Consider the following 20122-nt stretch of genomic DNA (forward strand, 5'->3'; position numbering starts at 1 on the left):
ACATGTATGTCAATAACAATTTTCTTTGTTTTTGTTTTTTGATGTCTTTAGGTGTTGGAAAAGGTACTGCGGATAATTTCAAAATGGAAATGTCCCAAGTGGGGTTCAGTGCACACCAGACCAGAAATAAGGTGCCATCTATATGTCTGTTTATTTCCATCAGTGGTTTTAGATGTTTTTTTTTTCTCCTAGTGGTTTACATTGAATCTTGGTTATAGGATTTGATCCTACTGGGAGCAGCTGGTGCATATAATTGGATCGGGACTGTTGTTCACCAAACTGCTCAGAAATCAGACATTTTGCCCAAAACTGCTTTTGAGAACGTCTTGGAAGATAGAAACCATAGTTCATTACTTGGTAAGCACTGTTCCAGCAGTATAGATAAGTTAGTTTTGTTGCATCTAATGAACTGAAATATTAAATATTTGTCATGCATTTTTACATTAACACTGTACTATTTCTCCAAAAGGTAGCATATTAGCAAATTTTTGTGTATAGATATTTTTCTCAGTTTTTGATTCTTTCCCTCTGTCATATATTCAGGCTACTCTGTCAGCTCTGTGACTGATGGCTCGTCTGAGTTTTATGTGGCCGGAGCTCCTCGTGCCGTTCATAGAGGACAGGTTGTGGTTTACACTATTAACAGCCAGGGACAACCTGTCATCAAAGATTCACAGAGAGGAGATCAGGTACATTTAACACTTAAAGGATTCGTTCACTTTAAAATGAAAATTACTCTCTAAATTTACTCACCCTCAAGCCATCCTAGGTGTATATGACTTTCTTCTTTGTGATGAACACAATAGGAGTTATATTATTAAATATCCTGACACATCCAAAATGTATAATGGTAGTAATGGGACCAACAAGTTTAAGAGTATAAAGTGCATCATCCATCATAAATGTACTCCACACGGCTCCGGGGGGTTGATAAAGGCCTTCTGAAGTGAAGCGATGCATTTGTGTAAAAAAAAAAAAAAAATCTATATTTAACAAGTTATAAAGTAAAATATCTAGCTTCTGCCAGACTGCCTTCCATACTGCGAGAGGCATTACACTTGTACGGAAGGCGGTCTGGCTGAAGCTAGATATTTTACTTTCTAACTTGTTAAATATGGATATTTTTCTTAGCTTCAGAAGTCCTTTATTAACCCTCTACTGCACACATGTTGATGGTACATGAAAAAGAAAATATTACACATCATTTTTGGTTCATTTGGGAACATTTCATTGATAAAAAAAATAATAATAATTTCCCCCCAGGCCAAAATGTTTTTTGAGAAAATTGTCATAAGACAATGCACAGAGAGATTTTTTTTTTTCAAAAATGTCAAGAAATCATTAAGTAAAAAGGGAAAAACACTTGAAAGACATTGTATATTGAATTTGATACATGCATAGGTTTGTTTCATGGAGTGTGTCATGTCATATAATGTACTTCATGTACTAAGATTTCACTCCGTACAAAACTTCAAAAAGCACTTCTTCTCTGCTGTGAAGTAGAGGTGTTTGTTACAATTTTTGCACATCACCCAGGAACCCTACATCTTCTCTTCTTATAACACATTATTGCCAATGTGAGGTATTGTCCAAAACATCCTCGAAAAGTACCCCTTATTGCACAACGTTGAAAAACTGAATTCCTGAACATGCAAAATAAAAAACAACTTCATAAAACGTGAGGAAAGGCTTCTCTACACATTCATACACACACACACACACACACACACAAACAAACAAACACACACATTTTATGTACAGTTCATGTCATTTTAAATAAGATTACTAAAGCAAATAATCTTGCCTTCTTACGCCATGTGCTCCTCTGACCATGTGTCAGAACTGGATGTCCCACCTTTAAATGGTGCTTGATAATGACACCCACACCTTCCTGGACTGTTCTTTGGTACTTCCTCAACCTTTCTAATTGGTTGTAATCATTTAATGAAAAATGTACTAATCATAGGGCTTAAAAAAACTTTCTGTATGCTGTGCTGTAGAGAGTTAACCCTCTAGAGCTGTGTAGAGTATATTTATGATGGATGGATGCATTTTCTTCAGCTTCATATTCGTTGTTTCCCATTCACTCCCATTATAAAACTTGGATGTGTCAGGATATTATAACTCTGATTGGGTTCATCAGAAAGAAGAAAGTCATATACACCTAGGATGGCTTGAGGGTGAGTAAAGCTTGGGGTCATTATCATTTTAAAGTCAACTAATGCTTTCATGACTGTCACGGGGCAACCCTGTGATCATGTTTGGACTATGCACATACACCATATCTAACACACACATACATTGTTGCAGCATTAACATTGTCTGTTTATTGACACTGATATCATGCATATGCAGACTTGTGCAATGTTTTTGAATGTATAGTGTTTTATGTGTTTAAGATATGAGGGGGTACAATGTGCATTTGTTTGTTAGGTGTAGTGGATGTACAATGTGTTAGCATTAGCATTGCTCAATCATTGTTAGCATGAATAACCACAATACACGTGTCTGATTTTTAATTTTTTATTTAAGATGGGCTTACACAGTATAACAAATATAACTTACCTGCTTGTAAAACACCAGTGATCAAACCTGTATTGTTTTAAAAGTAGAGTATTTAAACATGGTGGATGTGCCTTCTGAATGGGAGAAACCATGTTGGGATGATGTCATAGGGGGGTTTATAATATTCCTGTAAAACAAGGTTTATCTTTGTTAAATCATTTGTTAAATTGTTATATTGTGTTATAGTGTCATTTAAATACAGATAGATGTTGTTTTATATGCATAAGTGGATAAGAAGTGCATATGTAAGAAAGTACAACTTACCTGTAGAATGGTACACTCCAGGGTGTGGCCTAGACTACAAAATGGCTGCCAGAGGTAGCACATGTTGAGTAGAGTGAAACTGAATCTAGAGGGTCAGGTTGGTTGTGTGGAGTTGAAGTGAATCAAAGCAATAGGAGCTTCTGTTCACGAAAGTTTGTTATTCAAACTACTAACTGCTGTTGTGACTACATTCCCACAAAGAACTTGTAAATATTTTTTTTCTCAACATTTATTTTTTTTTTTTTTGTTGTTTGGTTTTTTTTTTCTCTCGCTGTGGGATTTGCACTGTCTGCACAATAAATACACCTCAACTGGGATTTCCTGTCGCCATGGTCTTATTATGCCTCTGATCGCGAGTGCAATCGCTAACAGATGGTGTCAGAAGTGGGATTAAGAGGCCAAAATAGACCAAAATGCCACCCAAAACAAGAGGACAGCAGACGGTGAACTTGGATGTTGAGGATGGACAGCAAGCAGCAAGTGGAACTACAGAGGGAAGTGCGCAACCGGCTTCCGAACCTCCAGCAACCACAGAAGGGGCAGCCCTCACCGCATTAGCGGGTATGTTTCAAACTTTCTTGCAGTATCAGAAGGAGAGAGATGAGAGACAAGAAAGGGACATGGCTCGACGAGAACAACAGTTTAAAGTACTTACTCATCAGGTCACGCAGATGCAGATGGATGTTGAGCGAACCAGGTATGGAGCTACCACTGCAGGCCACTCAGCCTCTCGGGGATCAGCTCCGGTGCCACAGTTGCCGAAGCTGCAAGAGGATGATGATATTGAGCAGTACTTAACCACTTTTGAAAGAATGGCAGAAGTGTATTTGTGGCCGAAGGAGGACTGGGCTATTCATTTGATTCCTCTACTCACGGGGAAAGCGAGGAGTGCATTTGTTGCGATGTCACCAGCACTATCTTTGGACTATGATAGAGTCAAGGAAGTGATTCTCAAGAAATATGAAATCAGCGCTGAGACATATCGGCTTAGATTTCGTTCTCTCGATACACCGGTTGACGAATCCCCAATGGAATTATATGTTCGGCTGAAGGATTTATTCTCCAAATGGGTGCGACTAGAAACAAGCAGCAAAATGGACATGTTGGAGACGCTGGTACTAGAGCAGTACATGCGGGTGTTGTACCCGGAGGTAAGAACTTGGGTGAAGGAGCGAAATCCAGTATCTGCAGGAGAGGCAGCTAGCTTGGTTGAGGCCTACATCACAGCGAGGAAGGTTTCCTCTGGGACATTTCGGTATGCTGGAAGCCTACCATCTAACAGAGGTAAGTCTGTGGGGTTCGGGGGTAGTTCGTACTCTCAATTGCAAACCCAGATTATAAAACCCACCCACCCTAAACCCAAACCGCCTGTAACAATGTCAGACAAAAAGGATGTGGTTTGTTATAATTGTGCAGAACCAGGTCATACTAGTCCACATTGTCCTTTGAGAAAGCCTAAGTCGGCTCGACTATGTTATATACCGACCCCTACATTAGTGCCCAAAATAAACAACGAACCTACCGTTTCTGTATTACTAAATGGTAAGCCAGTAACAGCCTTGGTAGACACCGGTTGTGCTCAAACTTTAGTGCTGGCGCAATATGTTCCAAGAGATTCCTGGATTGAGGGTACAGTTACAGTATGTTGTGTACATGGGGATAAGTCAGAATTGCCTACTGCTGAGGTATACATTGAGATTAATGAGCAGCCGTACCTGATGAGAGTAGGAATTACTTCAACTTTACCTTATCCAGTTTTGCTAGGTACAGACATGCCTATATTAGCGGACTTGGTGCAGGAAACTGCATGGTGTGGTGTTGTTACTAGAGCACAGGCTCAAAACTTGACTCAGTTATCACAGCTCCAAGATTTTGCACAGAACACCCTTCAGGAAATGCCGTTCTTTACTGATGAGATAGTAGGTGAAACCAAGTCAAGTAAAGAAGAAAGGCTAGAAAAGAGAAGAAAATGGGTAGCCGATGTAATGAATACCTCAGAGCAGTTGAATGTTGAACTGGAAGAACCAGAAGTTGATGAATTGGACGTGAGCATATCTAATGATATAGCTAAGCTGCAGACAGAAGATGTAACATTGGCAGATTGCTTCCACAAAATTACTGAAGGGACTGCTGTGAATTTGTTGAATGCTGAAATGTTTGTGATTAAGCAAGGTCTCCTTTACAGACAGTCTAAAGAAGACGGTACACAGCTGGTGGTGCCAAAACTTTACCGCAGGGAAGTGGTTGAACTTGGTCATTCTAGTCCTTGGTCAGGTCATTTGGGGTTCATGAAGACCTTAATGAGGATAGCTAAAAGGTTCTATTGGCCTGGTATGTACAGCGAGATAAAGGATTACTGTAAAGCTTGTCCTGAATGTCAGTTGGCAACAGGCAGAACACCCAGCATAGCACCGCTTGTACCCATTCCTGCAGTCAGTATTCCATTTGAAAGAATAGGTGTTGATGTTGTGGGACCTGTGGAAAGAAGTCAGAAAGGGAACAGATTTATTTTGGTAATTTGCGATTACGCAACCAGATACCCTGAAGCTTATCCTATGAGGGAAGTTATCAGGTTGCAACCGCTCTTCTGCATTTCTTCTCACATGTAGGAATACCTAAAGAAATACTGACTGATCAGGGCACCAATTTTATGAGTCATACTTTACATCAGGTTTATCAATTGCTGGGTATTAAGAGAGTGCGTACTACTCCATACCACCCCCAGACTGATGGTCTTGTCGAAAGATTTAACCAAACACTGAAAAGCATGTTGAACAAGTTTGTGTCCGAGACTGGCAAAAACTGGGATAAATGGTTACCCTATCTCTTATTTGCCTATCGAGAAGTTCCTCAAGCAACTACTGGATTTTCGCCTTTCGAACTGCTGTTTGCTCATCAAGTCAGAGGTCCACTGGATGTGTTGAGAGACAGTTGGGAAGACAACAACAAGTTGCGTAAACAGAACATACTCTCGTATGTGCTTAAAATGAGAGAAAAGTTACAGCAAACTACCACCATAGCTCAAGAGAATCTGCGACAGGCACAGCTTAAACAGAAAGCTTGGTATGACAAGAAGTCTAGAGCAAGAACATTTCAACCAGGGGAGCAAGTATTGTTGCTACTTCCAACATCAGACAACAAACTTCTAGCGAAATGGCAAGGGCCAGGTAAAAAGGAAAGTTGGTTCGGTGACTTATGAGATTGAAATTCCATCGAGACATCAACCTTTGCAGATCTTCCACATTAACATGCTGAAAAAGTGGCATGAACAAGCTTCCCAGCCAAAGACGACAGCAAACGCTGTTAAGGAACTGCTGGTGAGAGCGGTTCAGGAGGAGGATGAAGTGGAGGAGCAGTACTTACCTGTTCAGCAGGACGACTGTTCCTTGGATTTGCAACATTTGAATGCGGAACAGAGGGGACAACTGCTGGAGAGCATCCCTCACCAACTATTCCTGAAAACACCAGGTAAAACAGACCTTGTCCAACATCACATTTACCTAAAAGACAATAAACCAATACATCAACGTGTTTACAGAGTTCCAGAGAAATTAGTAGTCACCATGAAGCAGGAGATTGAGACAATGCTGAAAATGGAAATCATAGAACCTTCTTCCAGCGAGTGGAATAATCCCATCGTACTAGTTCCAAAGAAGGATGGAACACTGAGATTCTGCTTGGACTTCAGAAAACTCAATGCAGTGAGTAAATTTGACCCATACCCCATGCCCAGAGTTGATGACTTAATAGAAAAACTTGGTAGTGCAAAATTTCTCACGACATTGGACTTATGCAAAGGCTATTGGCAGATACCGTTAAGCTCAGACAGCAGAGAGTTGACAGCCTTTAAAACGCCTTTTGGACACTACCATTTCCGGGTCTTACCTTTCGGGCTTCACGGAGCACCTGCTACCTTTCAGAGAATGATCGATCAGATTCTCCGGGGAACTGAGAAGTTTGCAGCTGCATACCTGGATGACATAGTCATTTACAGTGAAACATGGGAGGAGCATCTACAGCATCTGACAGAGGTACTGGCAAGAATAAAATCAGCAGGACTTACCATTCGCCCGGACACATTCTACATCGAAGTGTGCTATTGCCAAAAAGGAAACTATGTACCTGGGATATAAACTAGGACATGGAGTTATTCGTCCTCAACTCGGTAAGATTGAAGCCATCAAGCATGCCGAGCGACCTACTACAAAGAAGCAGGTACGATCTTTCCTGGGCCTAGCTGGATGGTATAGACGTTTCATTCCTCACTTCTCTGCAAGAGCTGTAGCTCTCACTAACCTTACAAAGAAGGATAAACCCAATAAGATTGATTGGACTACAGAGTGTGAAAGTGCTTTCAAGGATTTGAAAGATGCATTATGCAAGGAACCTGTTCTACAGAGTCCAAACTTTGGTCAGGCTTTTACGGTACAGACTGATGCTTCAGAGTTCGGTCTGGGAGCTGTACTTCTGCAAGGACAACCTGGTGAGTTGCAACCCATTGCCTACATTAGCAGGAAACTTCTTCCAAGAGAATCCAGATATTCAACGGTAGAAAAAGAATGTTTAGCTGTGAAATGGGCTTTGGATTCCTTTAGATACTATCTGTTGGGCAGAAAGTTCACCCTAGAGACTGATCATCGGGCTTTAGCTTGGCTGGGCCGCATGAGGGACGCTAATGCCCGTATTACACGTTGGTTTTTAGCTATACAACCCTTTGACTTTGAGGTGTTATATCGGACTGGTCCTGAGAACTATGCGGCTGACTTTCTCTCTAGGACACCACAGGGGGTGTCAAAGGGAAGGGGGAGGACCTTGAGTTTCATTAGACAGTAAAGTCCTGTAATATGTAATTGTGCTGTCTGTGGTTTGCAGATCGGGTCTTACTTTGGCAGCGTTCTCTGTCCCGTTGATGTGAACGTTGATGGTGTGACTGATCTGCTGCTGGTTGGAGCTCCAATGTACATGAGTGAGGAGAAGTCTGAAACAGGACGAGTCTACCTGTTCACCATTACCAAGGTGATTTTGTATATTGTGCTTTGTTTATTTTTCTTCCACTTCTTTTTCTGTTCCTTGCCCTTCTCTTTTTTCTGTTGCTAGCTACCCTACAACCTACTAATAAAGAGAAAGCTGTAAAAGAGATGTATATACATTAATGCTGCACACATACAGTACCAGTACAACAACAGAGAGTAGTATGTCTGAATACATAGTCTTCGGAAAAACAGTAGGCAAAAAGTACCTGAATGGCCTACTATTTCTGCCGAGATTCTGAAGTGTGCATTCAGTGGACACTTTACTATCCCATGAGGCCACAGGAGAGAATTTGTGAATGGCGCTGAAGCACCACAACTGACACCACAGGTTACATGACAGCAGTGACAACATGGTGTCCAAATTTCATACTACACCCATTCATACTATATAGAACGTACTTTTTAATGGTCATGAAGTAAGTTTCAAACCAAATTTGGCACCTACTATACAGTATGCGATTTCGGACACAGCGTTGGAGCTGTTCACGTTTCTGTGGCAACAGTGTCGATGGCAAAATCTGCAGTGGTCAGGTGGTACAGCGGTCACGTGGTACAAGTTGGAGCTCTCAAAAAGAGTTTACAAGTTGTAATTATGAGTTCTACGAGGATGTGAGCGCTTTTTACAGGTCGGATAATACTGTCATAAATCAGTTATTACACAGCTTTTTACCATATACATTTTGAAGGGGACATTAAATATTGATTTGAGAAGAAACTATTTTAAAATGATCATATTATCCATTACAGTGGACAAAACAATCATTCTAGCAACAAGATGAACATTTCAACAATATTATCATAGGCCTACTATTAATACTGATTATCAGGGAAAAAATGACCTCGGAATGTTGCGACTGACCAATCAGAATCAAGCATTTCAGAGAGCCGTGTAATAAGACCCCTTTATTATTAATTTTATTTTTTAATAGGGTATCTTGAATAACCAGGGTTTTTTGGAGGGTTCTCAAAAGAACGCTAGGTTTGGGACGGCCATCACTGTCATCCCAGATCTGAACATGGATGGCTTCAGTGATGTGGTGGTTGGTGCCCCAATGGAAGGCAATGGCCAAGGTGCCATTTACGTCTACTATGGAGACGGAAAAACCATCAGAAAGCAGAGCTCACAGGTAGAACAAAACACTTTGTTGAGTTCTCAACACATATCAAATATAATTGCAAGTGTCAAAATTCAGAATATTCATTCAGAAAATTATTGGAACGAAACTGGACCCAGCGATGAAGTACTTCGGCCGTTCTCTAGACGGCAGAGGAGATATGAACGAAGACTCAATCCCAGATGTCACGGTGGGGGCTTTTGGGAAAGTCGTCCAACTCTGGTGAGAATTTGAACCAATTGATTTTCATACTTTGTGGGGGGTGTAAAACAGCTCGATTAGATCATCCCATGTAACGTGATACCATGATAATTTGTACTACTTCATTAACGGCCTACCTTCAACAATTGAGTGAAGTGTGTAACAGCTGCATCGGCGGCCTCAGTCATGGTGGGATATTTAGATGTGTTTGTGGCCAGGGAAATGATCGCTCCAGCTGTCCTCTGGAATCCCATTTTTCACCTCAGCAATTCTCTAAGCATCAACTTTCTGTGGGACTCTTCTGTTTGTTCCAAAATGCATAAATCAATTGAACGGTTGAGTTTTAATTGATGCATTCTTGAACTCTTTCATTGTGGTTTTAGGAGTCGAGCAGTTGCAGTGGTCACAGCCAAGGTTTCCTTCACCCCCGATAAGATTAGTATCCTGAGTAAACCGTGTCGCTATAGTGGAAGGCAGGTGTCCTGCTTCAAGGCTAAAGTGTGTTTCAGTGCAACATTTAAACCAACGAATCTACTGGGGCTAGTGGGTAAGGATACTGATTCTGGTCTGGGTCATTTTCTTTAGGAGATGGACACATTTGGCAGGAGGAAGTAATGCATTTAAACATCTTTTTTATAAAAACAGATATCAAGTACAGCCTGAACCTGGATGCTGACCTGCAGTCTTCTCGGGTCAGCCCTAGAGGTCTTTTCAGCAACATGGATCGGGTCATCCAGAAAGACATTAGCGTCTCTGCACAGGACATATGTGAAGAGCATGAGGTCTATGTGCAGGATACTCCTGACCTCGTCAACTCAATAGCTTTGCGTGTGGATGTAGTTCTCAGCTATCCAGACGCAAACCCTGTTCTAGACGTCTTCAGTCCTAATGCATGGGAGTCTTTTGTGAGTGTTGCAAGAAGCAAATTCCGTGTTTTAAGTGCCTGTGGTTTACTATGATGGACATGTGTTAAGAACAAGGACAATTAAATAAATCAATCAACTAGGGGATTTCTAATCTTTTAATCTTAAAGACCTCCAAATATGATTATCCTTTTTATTAGCATCCCCCTTCCTAAAGACTATGTTTATAAATTGTTGTCATCTATCAAATTTTCCATGTTTAAAAACCTCTGACTTAGGCTTTTACGAATAGTAGAATTCATCATCTTTATTCAGGAAACTCTTCCTAAATTCTTGTGCTTATTCTGGGGTTTCTCTGGTCCAGATCCCATTCTCAAAGGACTGTGGCCAAGATGAAGTTTGCTTCAGTGACTTGGTACTTAGTGTGGAGAGTGAACAGAAACTTGGGTAAGATTCCTTCAACCATATGACTTAATTGTAAACCCTAATAACTTGAGCTAACTCAAAAAAAATGAGGTAATCAGTTACATCAAATTTTTTTAGTTATGATGTGCCCAATATTAAGTAAGCAGACCAAGTTTCGAGTTTTTAGTACTCATGCATGTTAATTGCTCCTAACTTTAAGTACTGAGTTAGCTAACTCATACATTTTTATTGTTCTTAACTTGAAATATTGAGTACACTAATTTATACATTTAACTTAAAATGATCAGGTTATCTCAATGTAAATATTTTGCTAGCTATATCAAACTAATTTAGAAAATGCCAATTTGCTAACATGTTAACAATAGCATGGTATAGCACTTATTGAATGAGTACAGCAACTTAAAACATTTAACTTACCTGCTCTCAAACCAAGCAGCATGCGCTACTTGTCAGCACGATGGTAACTCTCCAAAACTGAAACTCTTCTAAATTAGCATATCAAAACATCAATCACTACTTAATCTCCCTTACCATTAATCTTGCACAAAAAACATGAACACTTATTTTTTAGCATTTACTCTCCCTTTTGAGTGCCATGGGAAAAGCATGCTGGGAAATAAAAATCCCAGCCCAGTTCCAGTTAAATGCAAGTTAGTCTAAATGAAAAGAAATGAGTTCATACAACTCAAAACGATTAAACAGTTCAGTTTACTTGAAATATGTCAGTGCAGTGAACTCAAAAAAAAGAAAGTTCTAAATACTCATAACAGTTAATTTAAGTGAACCAATTTGTTTAATTTAAGTTTGTCTCAAACCATTAAGTATTTTGAGCGTTAGGGTTAAAGTGTTGAAAAGGACAGAAATTATAATTATCTCTTATATGGAAATTTGAAATTAGTTGTGTATATATTAATGATGTGTTTTTTTATTATTTCTAGCAAAACTCCACTGGTGGTCAGCCAGAACAAGAAAAGACTCTCCTTCACTGTGACGGTGATGAACAGGAAGGAAAATGCGTACAATGCACGTGTGTCAGTCAGCTACTCCAGAAACCTGTTCTACGCTTCTTTTACACAACTGGTACTTTACAACTAATCCGAACAATTCATCATATATTATATTCTACTTAACATCAGCAGTACAATATATGATTGTGAAAGTAATTTAAGTAAAACTGGGCAGGATTCGAGTGGTGCTGCGGTGGGCTAAGGGCTCACCAAATTCCTGTTTCTCCCACAAATTTATCTCACACACTTCCAGATACAAGATTCTAACCATAACTGAAGTATATGTTTTACATACACAGCAGACACATGTTCTTGAGTTCAAAACAGCTGTTTTTGCTTTCTGATATTCCAGACTGATGGAACAGAGGTGAAGTGCACTCTGACGAAAGATTCAGACACACTCACCTGCCTAGTGAGTTATCCAGCCCTGCGGACTGACCAATTGGTGAGACAGACATCTGCAAGCATTCGTTTTTTTTATATCTGACCGATATGATTTTAACGGTTTCGTTCTTTTTCCTCAGGTAACATTTGTGGTAAACTTTGACTTTAATATGAATCTGCTTCAAAAAGATGCCAATGTTGTCTTTGAAGCTTTAAGGTAAATATAGAAATTTAGAAAAGTGCAAATATGCAAGTCCCTCAGGTTGGTGCAAATAAGTGCCAATGAGACCACAGATCCACAGGTTTAGTAAAGCATATGGAGATTATCCTGTTAATCAATGTTTGATTGGTTTATTTCCACTGCAGTGACAGCACAGAGGAAACTCCAGCTGATAATATAATTTCTGTCTCCATTCCTGTCCAATACAACTCTGAGATCATCCTCAGCAGGTCAGACAACACACCCCTTTTACAACATTCCAATATTTCCTTTATTAAACACCAGAATGCCTGATTCTGATTGGTCCGTCATTGCATTCTGCAGTCTACTTAGCTGTGCTAGTTTCATGCTTCTGGTACAGGGTTCCCTCATTTCTGGAAAACCTTAAATGATATCAGAGAATTTCAAATGTGTTGATTTCCACAAAAATTAGTAGTATTAGTAGTTAAAATTAGTATAAATCTTAGTAAACAGTAACTTTTAGTTGATACGAGCATTACAGTTGAGTACAAAAAGTTGAGTATTTACACTATTTCTGCTTGATATCCAATTATTAAATAAAACATTTGAATCCTGTCATAATATTTGACTAAAAATTCTCTCTTAATGTCTTTACTATATTTTAATTTCTTCAGAGAATCAAACTTAGGTGTTTATTTACTGGAAAAAGAGGACAATTTTGCAACCACAGTGAAGGATTACAAGGACATCGGCCCAGATTTTAACTTTATTTTAAAGGTGAGTTCATGTCATAGTGAAATGGATAAATCCTTCAGGCTGTTCACTACCACCATCTGTTGGTTTACTTCGAAAAGGAAGTTCATGGCAGTGATTCAGCTTGCTAATGTGTATTTATTTCTACAGGTTTCTACAGGAACCATCCCAGTCAGCCTCATTTACCTCACTGTCTCGTTGCCTAACAGCACTAGAGCAGGAAATCCCCTCCTGTATACAACCAGCATTAAATCTTCGCCTGTGAGGAACTATAATGAACAGTTTTTATTACACACAATGCATTTAATCATCCATCATAAATATATGACCGAAAGCAGTGTCTGTGCATGTGGATATTACTTGATGACAATATTTCCTGCAACAGGCTGAAAAAATCCATTGTGCAGACAGCCATCAGATTGACCCTTTTAAGATCAGTAAAAAACATTATACAGCCCGATTCACAGAAGAGAGTTTTAGAGGAACAGAGGAACTGGTCAGTACTTGATCTAAAATTTTCCTGAAATCCAAGAATGAGAAAAAACATTCACTTTTGTCATTGTTATTGATTGTGACGCACAAGGAATAATGAATGAAGAATGAAACCCAATATAGTTATTTGTGCAATAATGTTTTTAATTAGATCTAGATTAAGTTGTTGATTTGCGAGATGACTAATCCAGTCTCATGATTACAAATAACAGGATGTCTTAAAATTTCCATCCTCAAAGCCGTAACCGTCTTCATCATCTGTTCACCATCCACAGAACTGCAAAACGGCCACATGCTGGTCAATGAAATGCGTCCTGAAGGACCTGGAGGGGAAAAATGATTATTATGTGAATGTAACTACAAACATATGGAATGGCACCTTTGCAATGGTAAGTGATCTCATCTCATTGCTTTTCCCATTTCAATGTTGCGGTTAAAGGGTTAGTTCACCCAAAAATGAAAATTCTGTCATTTATTACTCACCCTCATGTCGTTCCACACCCATAAGACCTTCGTTCATCTTCAGAACACAAATTAAGATATTTTTGATGAAATCCGAGAGGTATATGACTCAATATGATCACCACTTTCAAGGTCCAGAGAGGTACAAAAGACATTGTTAAAACTGCCAACGTGACTGCAGTGGTTCATCCTTAATTTTATGACGTGACGATAATAGTTTTTGTGCGCAAAAACAAAACGAGAATAACGACTTTATTCAACATCTTCTCTTCTGTGTCATTTTCATTCGTTGTTTATGTCGAGTGCTTCCAGGTTTTACGTCAGAACGCCGGCTCATTATTGGCCGGCTCCTGCATTAGTGTCACACACATGCATCATACTGCTCATGTGATCAGCTTTGGCCAATACCGAGCCGCCATTCGGACATAAACACAGAAGCCTTCACTGTGCTTACTGCTGCAGCTGCATAAGAATAATGACAGGGAAGAGAAGAGATTGTTGAATAAAGTCTTTTTTTTTTTTTTTGTGTGCACAAGAAATATTCTCGTCACTTCATAAAATTAAGGTTGAACAACTGCAGCCACATCAACTGTTTTAACAATGTCTTAAGTACCTTTCTGGACCTTGAAAGTGTTGATTATATGTCTGTCTATGGACGAGTCATATACCTCTCAGATTTCATCAAAAATACCTTAATTTGTGTTCTGAAGATGAACGAAGGTCTTACGGGTGTGGAACGACATGAGGGTGAGTACTTAATGAAAGAATTTTCATTTTTGGGTGAACTAACCCTTTAACAATGTGTTTGTTTGCCCATTCAAGGCTGATTTCCAATACGTCGTGCTCTCTGTGAGAGCTGATATAGAAACGTCTCAACCAGACCTACTGTTCATCGAACAGAAAAACCTGAAGGTATGGTCAAAACATACAGCAGGATCATTTTGCCTCAAACATCTTCGACATACCAACAGTCATTACCCATGTCGAGTAAATGTACATGAGTTCACTGCAGGTTGAAGTCAAAGTGAGCAAACCTGGAGCTAAAGGGGACGTTCCGGTGGGCGTCATTGCAGGGAGTGTTATCGGCGGTCTGTTATTATTGGCTCTAGCAGTCGCATTGCTTTGGAAGGTGCTTCATTTAGCTTTTTTCCCACAATGTCTATTCGGTGTACATCTTGTATCATTGTTTTCCTTTAAAAACCAATGTGTTTATGTTCAGCTTGGATTCTTCAAGAGGAAGTATCAACCGCTGATGAAGAACGACGAGAATGCAGCAGAACATCAGGAACTGCAGGAAAACAGTGAGGCGTCCTAAGAGATCTGCCGAGACTCACAGCTTTCTTCTCTGACACAAATGGCCAGAACAGGGCTAGAAAGAGTGAATGAGTGAACTGGAAATTGCCAGTTTGATTACAACGCATGAAATGACAACTGGCATTCCAATCCCATTCATTTCTCATATGCTTTTTCTCTGCTAGCTGGTGTATCTTTTGGCACAGTCTTGCCACTACCACCCATTTCCTGGGTAGTTTACTAGATCTTTTTGACTATTGTAACATTTGATTATTGGTGTCATATGCTGGCATATGAGGAAACGGACCTTAGTTCTTATTTGAACACATCTGATCATTTATTTTTATAGTTCTAAAGTACTAAAATTAACAAACGCACAAGGCCCCAATATAATTCAAACAAAATCAAAGAATGAACTGGTGTGACGTAATTTTGAACAAACTCAAAATGAAGTTCGTTTGGTGTTCATTTCGGGAGTTCGAAACAGCTTGCAATAGCAAACGTTTTGGAAAAGTTAGTTCTGACTGGTAAACACCTTCGAAATACGATTATGTACTAGCTGTGGCTCTGTTACAATCTTCTCCTGTTAATTTCTTCTGTTGTACAGTCCTTGGAGGTCAGACACGAATAAAAACATGAACACACTGGAGTGCTGCTGGAGAGTTGTAATTCTAATTAAAAATACATTGATAACATTTTTCATGTTTAATACTGAATTGCAAACATCCACATCGCTATGATCAGATGCTTTCTTAACTGCTGTTTTCTCACCACTGTCATTTTAGTCATGTTTATTTCGTTGTTGAAAGGAAAGTGTGAGGCACAAATTTACATATTCCTCTACATGTGGGCAGCGTTGGATGTTTGCTAACAGTATAGCGCTCCAAACGTATTTCAATCTCCTTTTAACCCCCAAGCATAGAATAGGAAAATTTATTGGGGCCTTTATGTTATGTGCTATATTATATCAGTATTTTCAAAATCGCAGTGAAACCATTTCAGCAACAACATAAAATGAATACAACAGAGCTTAAATGTGTTATGCCCAAATCAACACACTGTCCATACTACGCAAGCACCATGAGCAAATAATTAAACTAATAAGCAGGGCTACTCTGCATAAAACATCAGGGAAATGTGCTAATACTGCTTGAGAAAAAGATAGTGAATACTTGCACAAATGAATAAAGTTAGTAATAACAAACGATGCAGGCTACACTTTTTAAAAACTTAACATTATATCTTATCTGCTTTTATTCATGTACACTAAAATACTTTGAAATGTCTTTAAACATTTTAATGTATAGGATTACTGATAATGCTAACTTTTATATGTTTTGAAATAAAGTTAATATAAAGTGTTGATTTTGTATTAATTCAGGGTTTAACTTCTACTGATAGTGTGACAGGAAAAGGGGCCTGTCTAAGATTTTCCTTAATGTTTACATAATGTTTTTGCACTGGTACCTTTGTAAGACGTTCTATTCTTTTACAAGAAGAGCAGAATATACTCTTTTGATTTGTATTTGTGTTTCATCAGGTGTAACAGGAAAACTTTGGGCTTTGTATTTTTTCAATAAAAACATCTCAACACTTCATGAGATTTACTGTAGCTCATTTGCTCATTTAACAGCTCAACTTTCCTTGGAATCTTTTCCACCATCTGCCCACAAACACTCCTTGTTCTCTTTCCAGCAAGGCTCCCCAGACTCATATATTTCCTGAAAAGAACAAAATAATTACAAACATGTTGCAAACAATTGCACAATATAATATACAAAGAGAAATGATTACACTTCTATGGAAATAATTAACAAGTTACAAGTTATTATATAAATACAATTTATTGTATAGGGAAAAAAAGTCAGTGTTTCACAGTGTGACAGTGTTTTATAACTATTAACTATTACATTTTACTTTAATAATAGAGACACAAATAAACCTTTTCCCTTTTTTCCGTTTTCCTTTTTTTTTTTTTCAATAAAAAATAATTGTAATGATAAAACATGTAATCTTTACCCAGTTAAAAATCCCTTAAAGTAACATTTCATGTTGTAGTATCATTTAGAACTACAACATGGTGGGAAGACAAAACTCCAAAATTCCATTTTGTCATTATTTACACAAATTGTGTTGACTGTATTTATCAACCCTATTCCCAGGTTTGCAAGGAAAAGTGATTAATTAAATATTATCCAAAATGTATTGTTAACCTAAAGGTGCTTTATGTAAGAATGACAGCTAGTGGTTAAAATGGGTACTGCTGTTCAAATTCAAAATATTGTTTGCCCCGCCCCCTCCTCCTCAGACTCTATGCTCACGCGGGTTGCCAGTTTGAAGACACGAAACAGGAACGAGCTCAATTGACATTGGAAGGCGAGGAGACTCATACACTGTAAGATAATTAGTTGATCTATTGATTTATGATGAATTGATATCGCGTTTTAATATGCTCCTGTTCATAGAGATTTTTAGATGGATGCTGAGGCTTTTTAGGTCGGATAGAATCTGCGATCTCTGACCCAGTTTGTTCGCTGGCTTCCATGGCTGCAATTTGCTGCATGTGTTTTCCATCAACTGCCAACCCGGGGCTGAGAAATACCATTGGGTAAATTGGCAATGTGCGCTCTTGCCCAGACCAAAACAAAAACAGAAATCCTGACACGGAATGCATATTTCAAAGTAAAATTACTGGCTGTGGCGATGGTTTTCAGAGAAATGAGTATGTGAACTCAGCATGTTTAATAAATATCTGCAAACATATTATGGTATTTTTATGCTTTAGTACAGTCAAAAACGTACATAGAGTACCTTTAAGTAACAAATAACTACCAAAATGCATTTTGCCCAAAACTAGCAAGTCTCTACTAAGAAACATTTGCCACCATGTTACTTATTCAGGCTTACTTTACTTAAATTTTATTTTATTTATATCAGTTGTGTCTATTTAGTGTTTATTTAATGCTTATTATTACAAAAAAATAACAGAATCACACAAATTGGTTGTATGTGCCACATTGTGGTTTTCAAACCTCCTAAATAATAAACACTAAGAAAAAAAAACATAATTTAATATTTAATTTGACCTCCTGATGCTTATTCATGAAATGTTCTATAGGGTTACACAGAAGTCACACACTACTACGTATGTTCATACCTTCTTCCAGATTGGTACAGTCGCTTTGAGTGTGTCGATGCTGTATCTCACCGCCTCCAGGGAATCATTTCTGTGTGGTGATGAGATCCCTATTATAACACTTGCTTCTGTTATAGGAACCACACTGTGGACAGAGCGGGGAAGAACAAAAATAATCTTTAGATAAGGTAAGATAAAATAAGACTTTATTTATCTGCTGTTTAAATACATACAACATAATACATACATACAGTACATACACAGGCTGTCACCCATACACACGGTACAAAAAAGTGTGATAATAGAGTAATGAAGTCTCATTATCTGAACAAACTCACCCAAGTCTATGTTGTATGCTAATATGTCTGACACTGGGCCACTTTGTCCTGATATCACTGCAGATCTTCCTCAATTCTGACTCTGCCATTGGATTGTATGCCTCATATTCAAGCTGTATTACTTTCTTACCCTCAAAATTATCTCTGGTAGTACCTGAAAAATGAGATTACATATAAAATTTACAGACTTTTATGTTAGGTGCGATTAATTGTGATTAGTTTATTTGACAGCACTATTACAAATACAAGACTTATTTAGCAAATTTCAGTGTCATTCAGACCTAGGGACGAACTTTCACTGTTTTTGGAAGTGCAAGTATATCTCCAGGTTTTGTAATTTTATTGCCTTTGAAATCAGCACCATTCTTCACATAAAACTAAAAAGGATTCTTTTTCCTTTGGGGCTCCCATCTAAAGCGCAAGCAGAGACACTGACGCTGCACTGAAAAAAATCAAAAGTTGAGAAAACTTGTAGTTTAAGGCAACAAACTTGAGTTTGAGTTTTCTCTACTTGTTTTTGTTGGAGATTTTTGAGATTTCTCAACTTTTTGTTGTATAAACTGAATACAAGAAGTTGAGAATACTCAAAAATCTGCTGAAGTTTGTTGCCTTAAACTTTCAAGTTTTCTCAACTTTTGATATTTTACAGTGTTGATGCATCCGGTTATAAACAGTTCGACAAACTGTTGCTTGTGGCAAGGGAAAGCATTCTTATTAGATGGATAAAAGAGACCCCACCTTGTCAGTATCCATAATAATATTTGTGTTAGATAACCAAGTCATGGAAACTATTTATTTATTGATATTTATTCCACTTGTGTTTACATATATGTCTGTGTATACATATATTTATATGTGTGCTCAGTGTAAATGAGTACACCCCCTTTGAAAAGTAACATTTTAAACAATATCTCAATGAACACAAAAACAATTTCCAAATTGTTGACAAGACTAAGTTTAATATAACATCTGTTTAACTTATATTATTAACGTAAATTCATGTTATAACTTAGAGAATAAAATTTTCAGTTTTACTCAAATTAGGGTGAATGCAAAAATGAGTACACCCCACAACAAAAACTACTACATCTAGTACTTGGTGCTGTTATTAAATCATGGAGACCATACAAAGTCTTCTAGGCATGGAATGAACAAGTTGGGGACATTTTGCAACATCTATCTTTTTCCATTCTTCAAGAATGACCTCTATTAGAGACTGGTTGCTGGATGGAAAGTGATGCTCAACAAGTGATGTCTCTTCAGAATTCCCCAGGTGTTCGATTGGTTTCAGATCAGGAGCCACTGAATCACTTTCACTCTACTTTTCTTCAGAAATCTGACAGTGGCCTTAGATGTGTGTTTAGGATCATTGTCATGTTAGAAAAAAGTGCACAATGACCAAGGGCACAGAGTGATGGTAGCATCTTCTCTTTCAGTATAGAGCAGTGCATCTGTGAATTCATGAAATGCAGCTCCCCGACACCAGCAGCACTCATGCAGCCCCACATAAGGACACTGCCACCACCATGTTTCACTGTAGGCACCATGCATTTTTCTTTGTATTCCTCACCTTTGCGACGCCATACAGTTTTGAAGCCATCAGTTCCAA

At 38.5% G+C, this 20122-nt stretch overlaps 2 protein-coding genes across 10 annotated transcripts in view; one reads left to right on the plus strand and one right to left on the minus strand.

Annotated features, from left to right (window-relative positions):
• itga2.2 (integrin, alpha 2 (CD49B, alpha 2 subunit of VLA-2 receptor), tandem duplicate 2) overlaps nt 1–15103 on the plus strand; it is a 40038-nt gene extending 24935 nt beyond the window's left edge. For 6 of the 8 annotated variants that reach the window (XM_067398180.1, XM_067398181.1, XM_067398183.1 and 3 more), the window contains exons 10-28: nt 52–131; nt 219–357; nt 544–689; nt 7702–7845; nt 8792–8989; nt 9069–9199; nt 9562–9725; nt 9824–10083; nt 10406–10488; nt 11406–11547; nt 11827–11919; nt 11999–12075; nt 12225–12308; nt 12714–12816; nt 12943–13053; nt 13178–13288; nt 13560–13673; nt 14569–14658; nt 14759–15077. In XM_067398180.1, coding sequence (XP_067254281.1) covers nt 52–131; nt 219–357; nt 544–689; nt 7702–7845; nt 8792–8989; nt 9069–9199; nt 9562–9725; nt 9824–10083; nt 10406–10488; nt 11406–11547; nt 11827–11919; nt 11999–12075; nt 12225–12308; nt 12714–12816; nt 12943–13053; nt 13178–13288; nt 13560–13673; nt 14569–14658; nt 14759–15061 — 2573 coding nt within the window. In that variant the 3' untranslated portion in view covers nt 15062–15077. Of the gene's footprint in view, nt 1–51; nt 132–218; nt 358–543; nt 690–7701; nt 7846–8791; nt 8990–9068; nt 9200–9561; nt 9726–9823; nt 10084–10405; nt 10489–11405; nt 11548–11826; nt 11920–11998; nt 12076–12224; nt 12309–12713; nt 12817–12942; nt 13054–13177; nt 13289–13559; nt 13674–14568; nt 14659–14758 lie in introns of all 8 variants that reach the window. The other 2 variants (XM_067398185.1, XM_067398187.1) reach the window with 1 other exon arrangement.
• Nucleotides 13295–20122, minus strand: part of LOC137028868 (molybdopterin synthase catalytic subunit) — an 8846-nt gene continuing 2018 nt past the window's right edge. Inside the window, exons 2-5 of one of the 2 annotated variants that reach the window (XM_067398190.1) lie at nt 18514–18667; nt 18197–18320; nt 16682–16760; nt 13295–13606 (exon numbers count right to left, since the gene is read on the minus strand). In XM_067398190.1, coding sequence (XP_067254291.1) covers nt 13584–13606; nt 16682–16760; nt 18197–18320; nt 18514–18667 — 380 coding nt within the window. In that variant the 3' untranslated portion in view covers nt 13295–13583. Of the gene's footprint in view, nt 13607–15168; nt 16761–18196; nt 18321–18513; nt 18668–20122 lie in introns of those variants that run through there. The other variant, XM_067398191.1, reaches the window with a different exon arrangement.

Source organism: Chanodichthys erythropterus, chromosome 10 (assembly GCF_024489055.1).
Source record: "Chanodichthys erythropterus isolate Z2021 chromosome 10, ASM2448905v1, whole genome shotgun sequence".
Classification (NCBI taxonomy): domain Eukaryota; kingdom Metazoa; phylum Chordata; class Actinopteri; order Cypriniformes; family Xenocyprididae; genus Chanodichthys; species Chanodichthys erythropterus.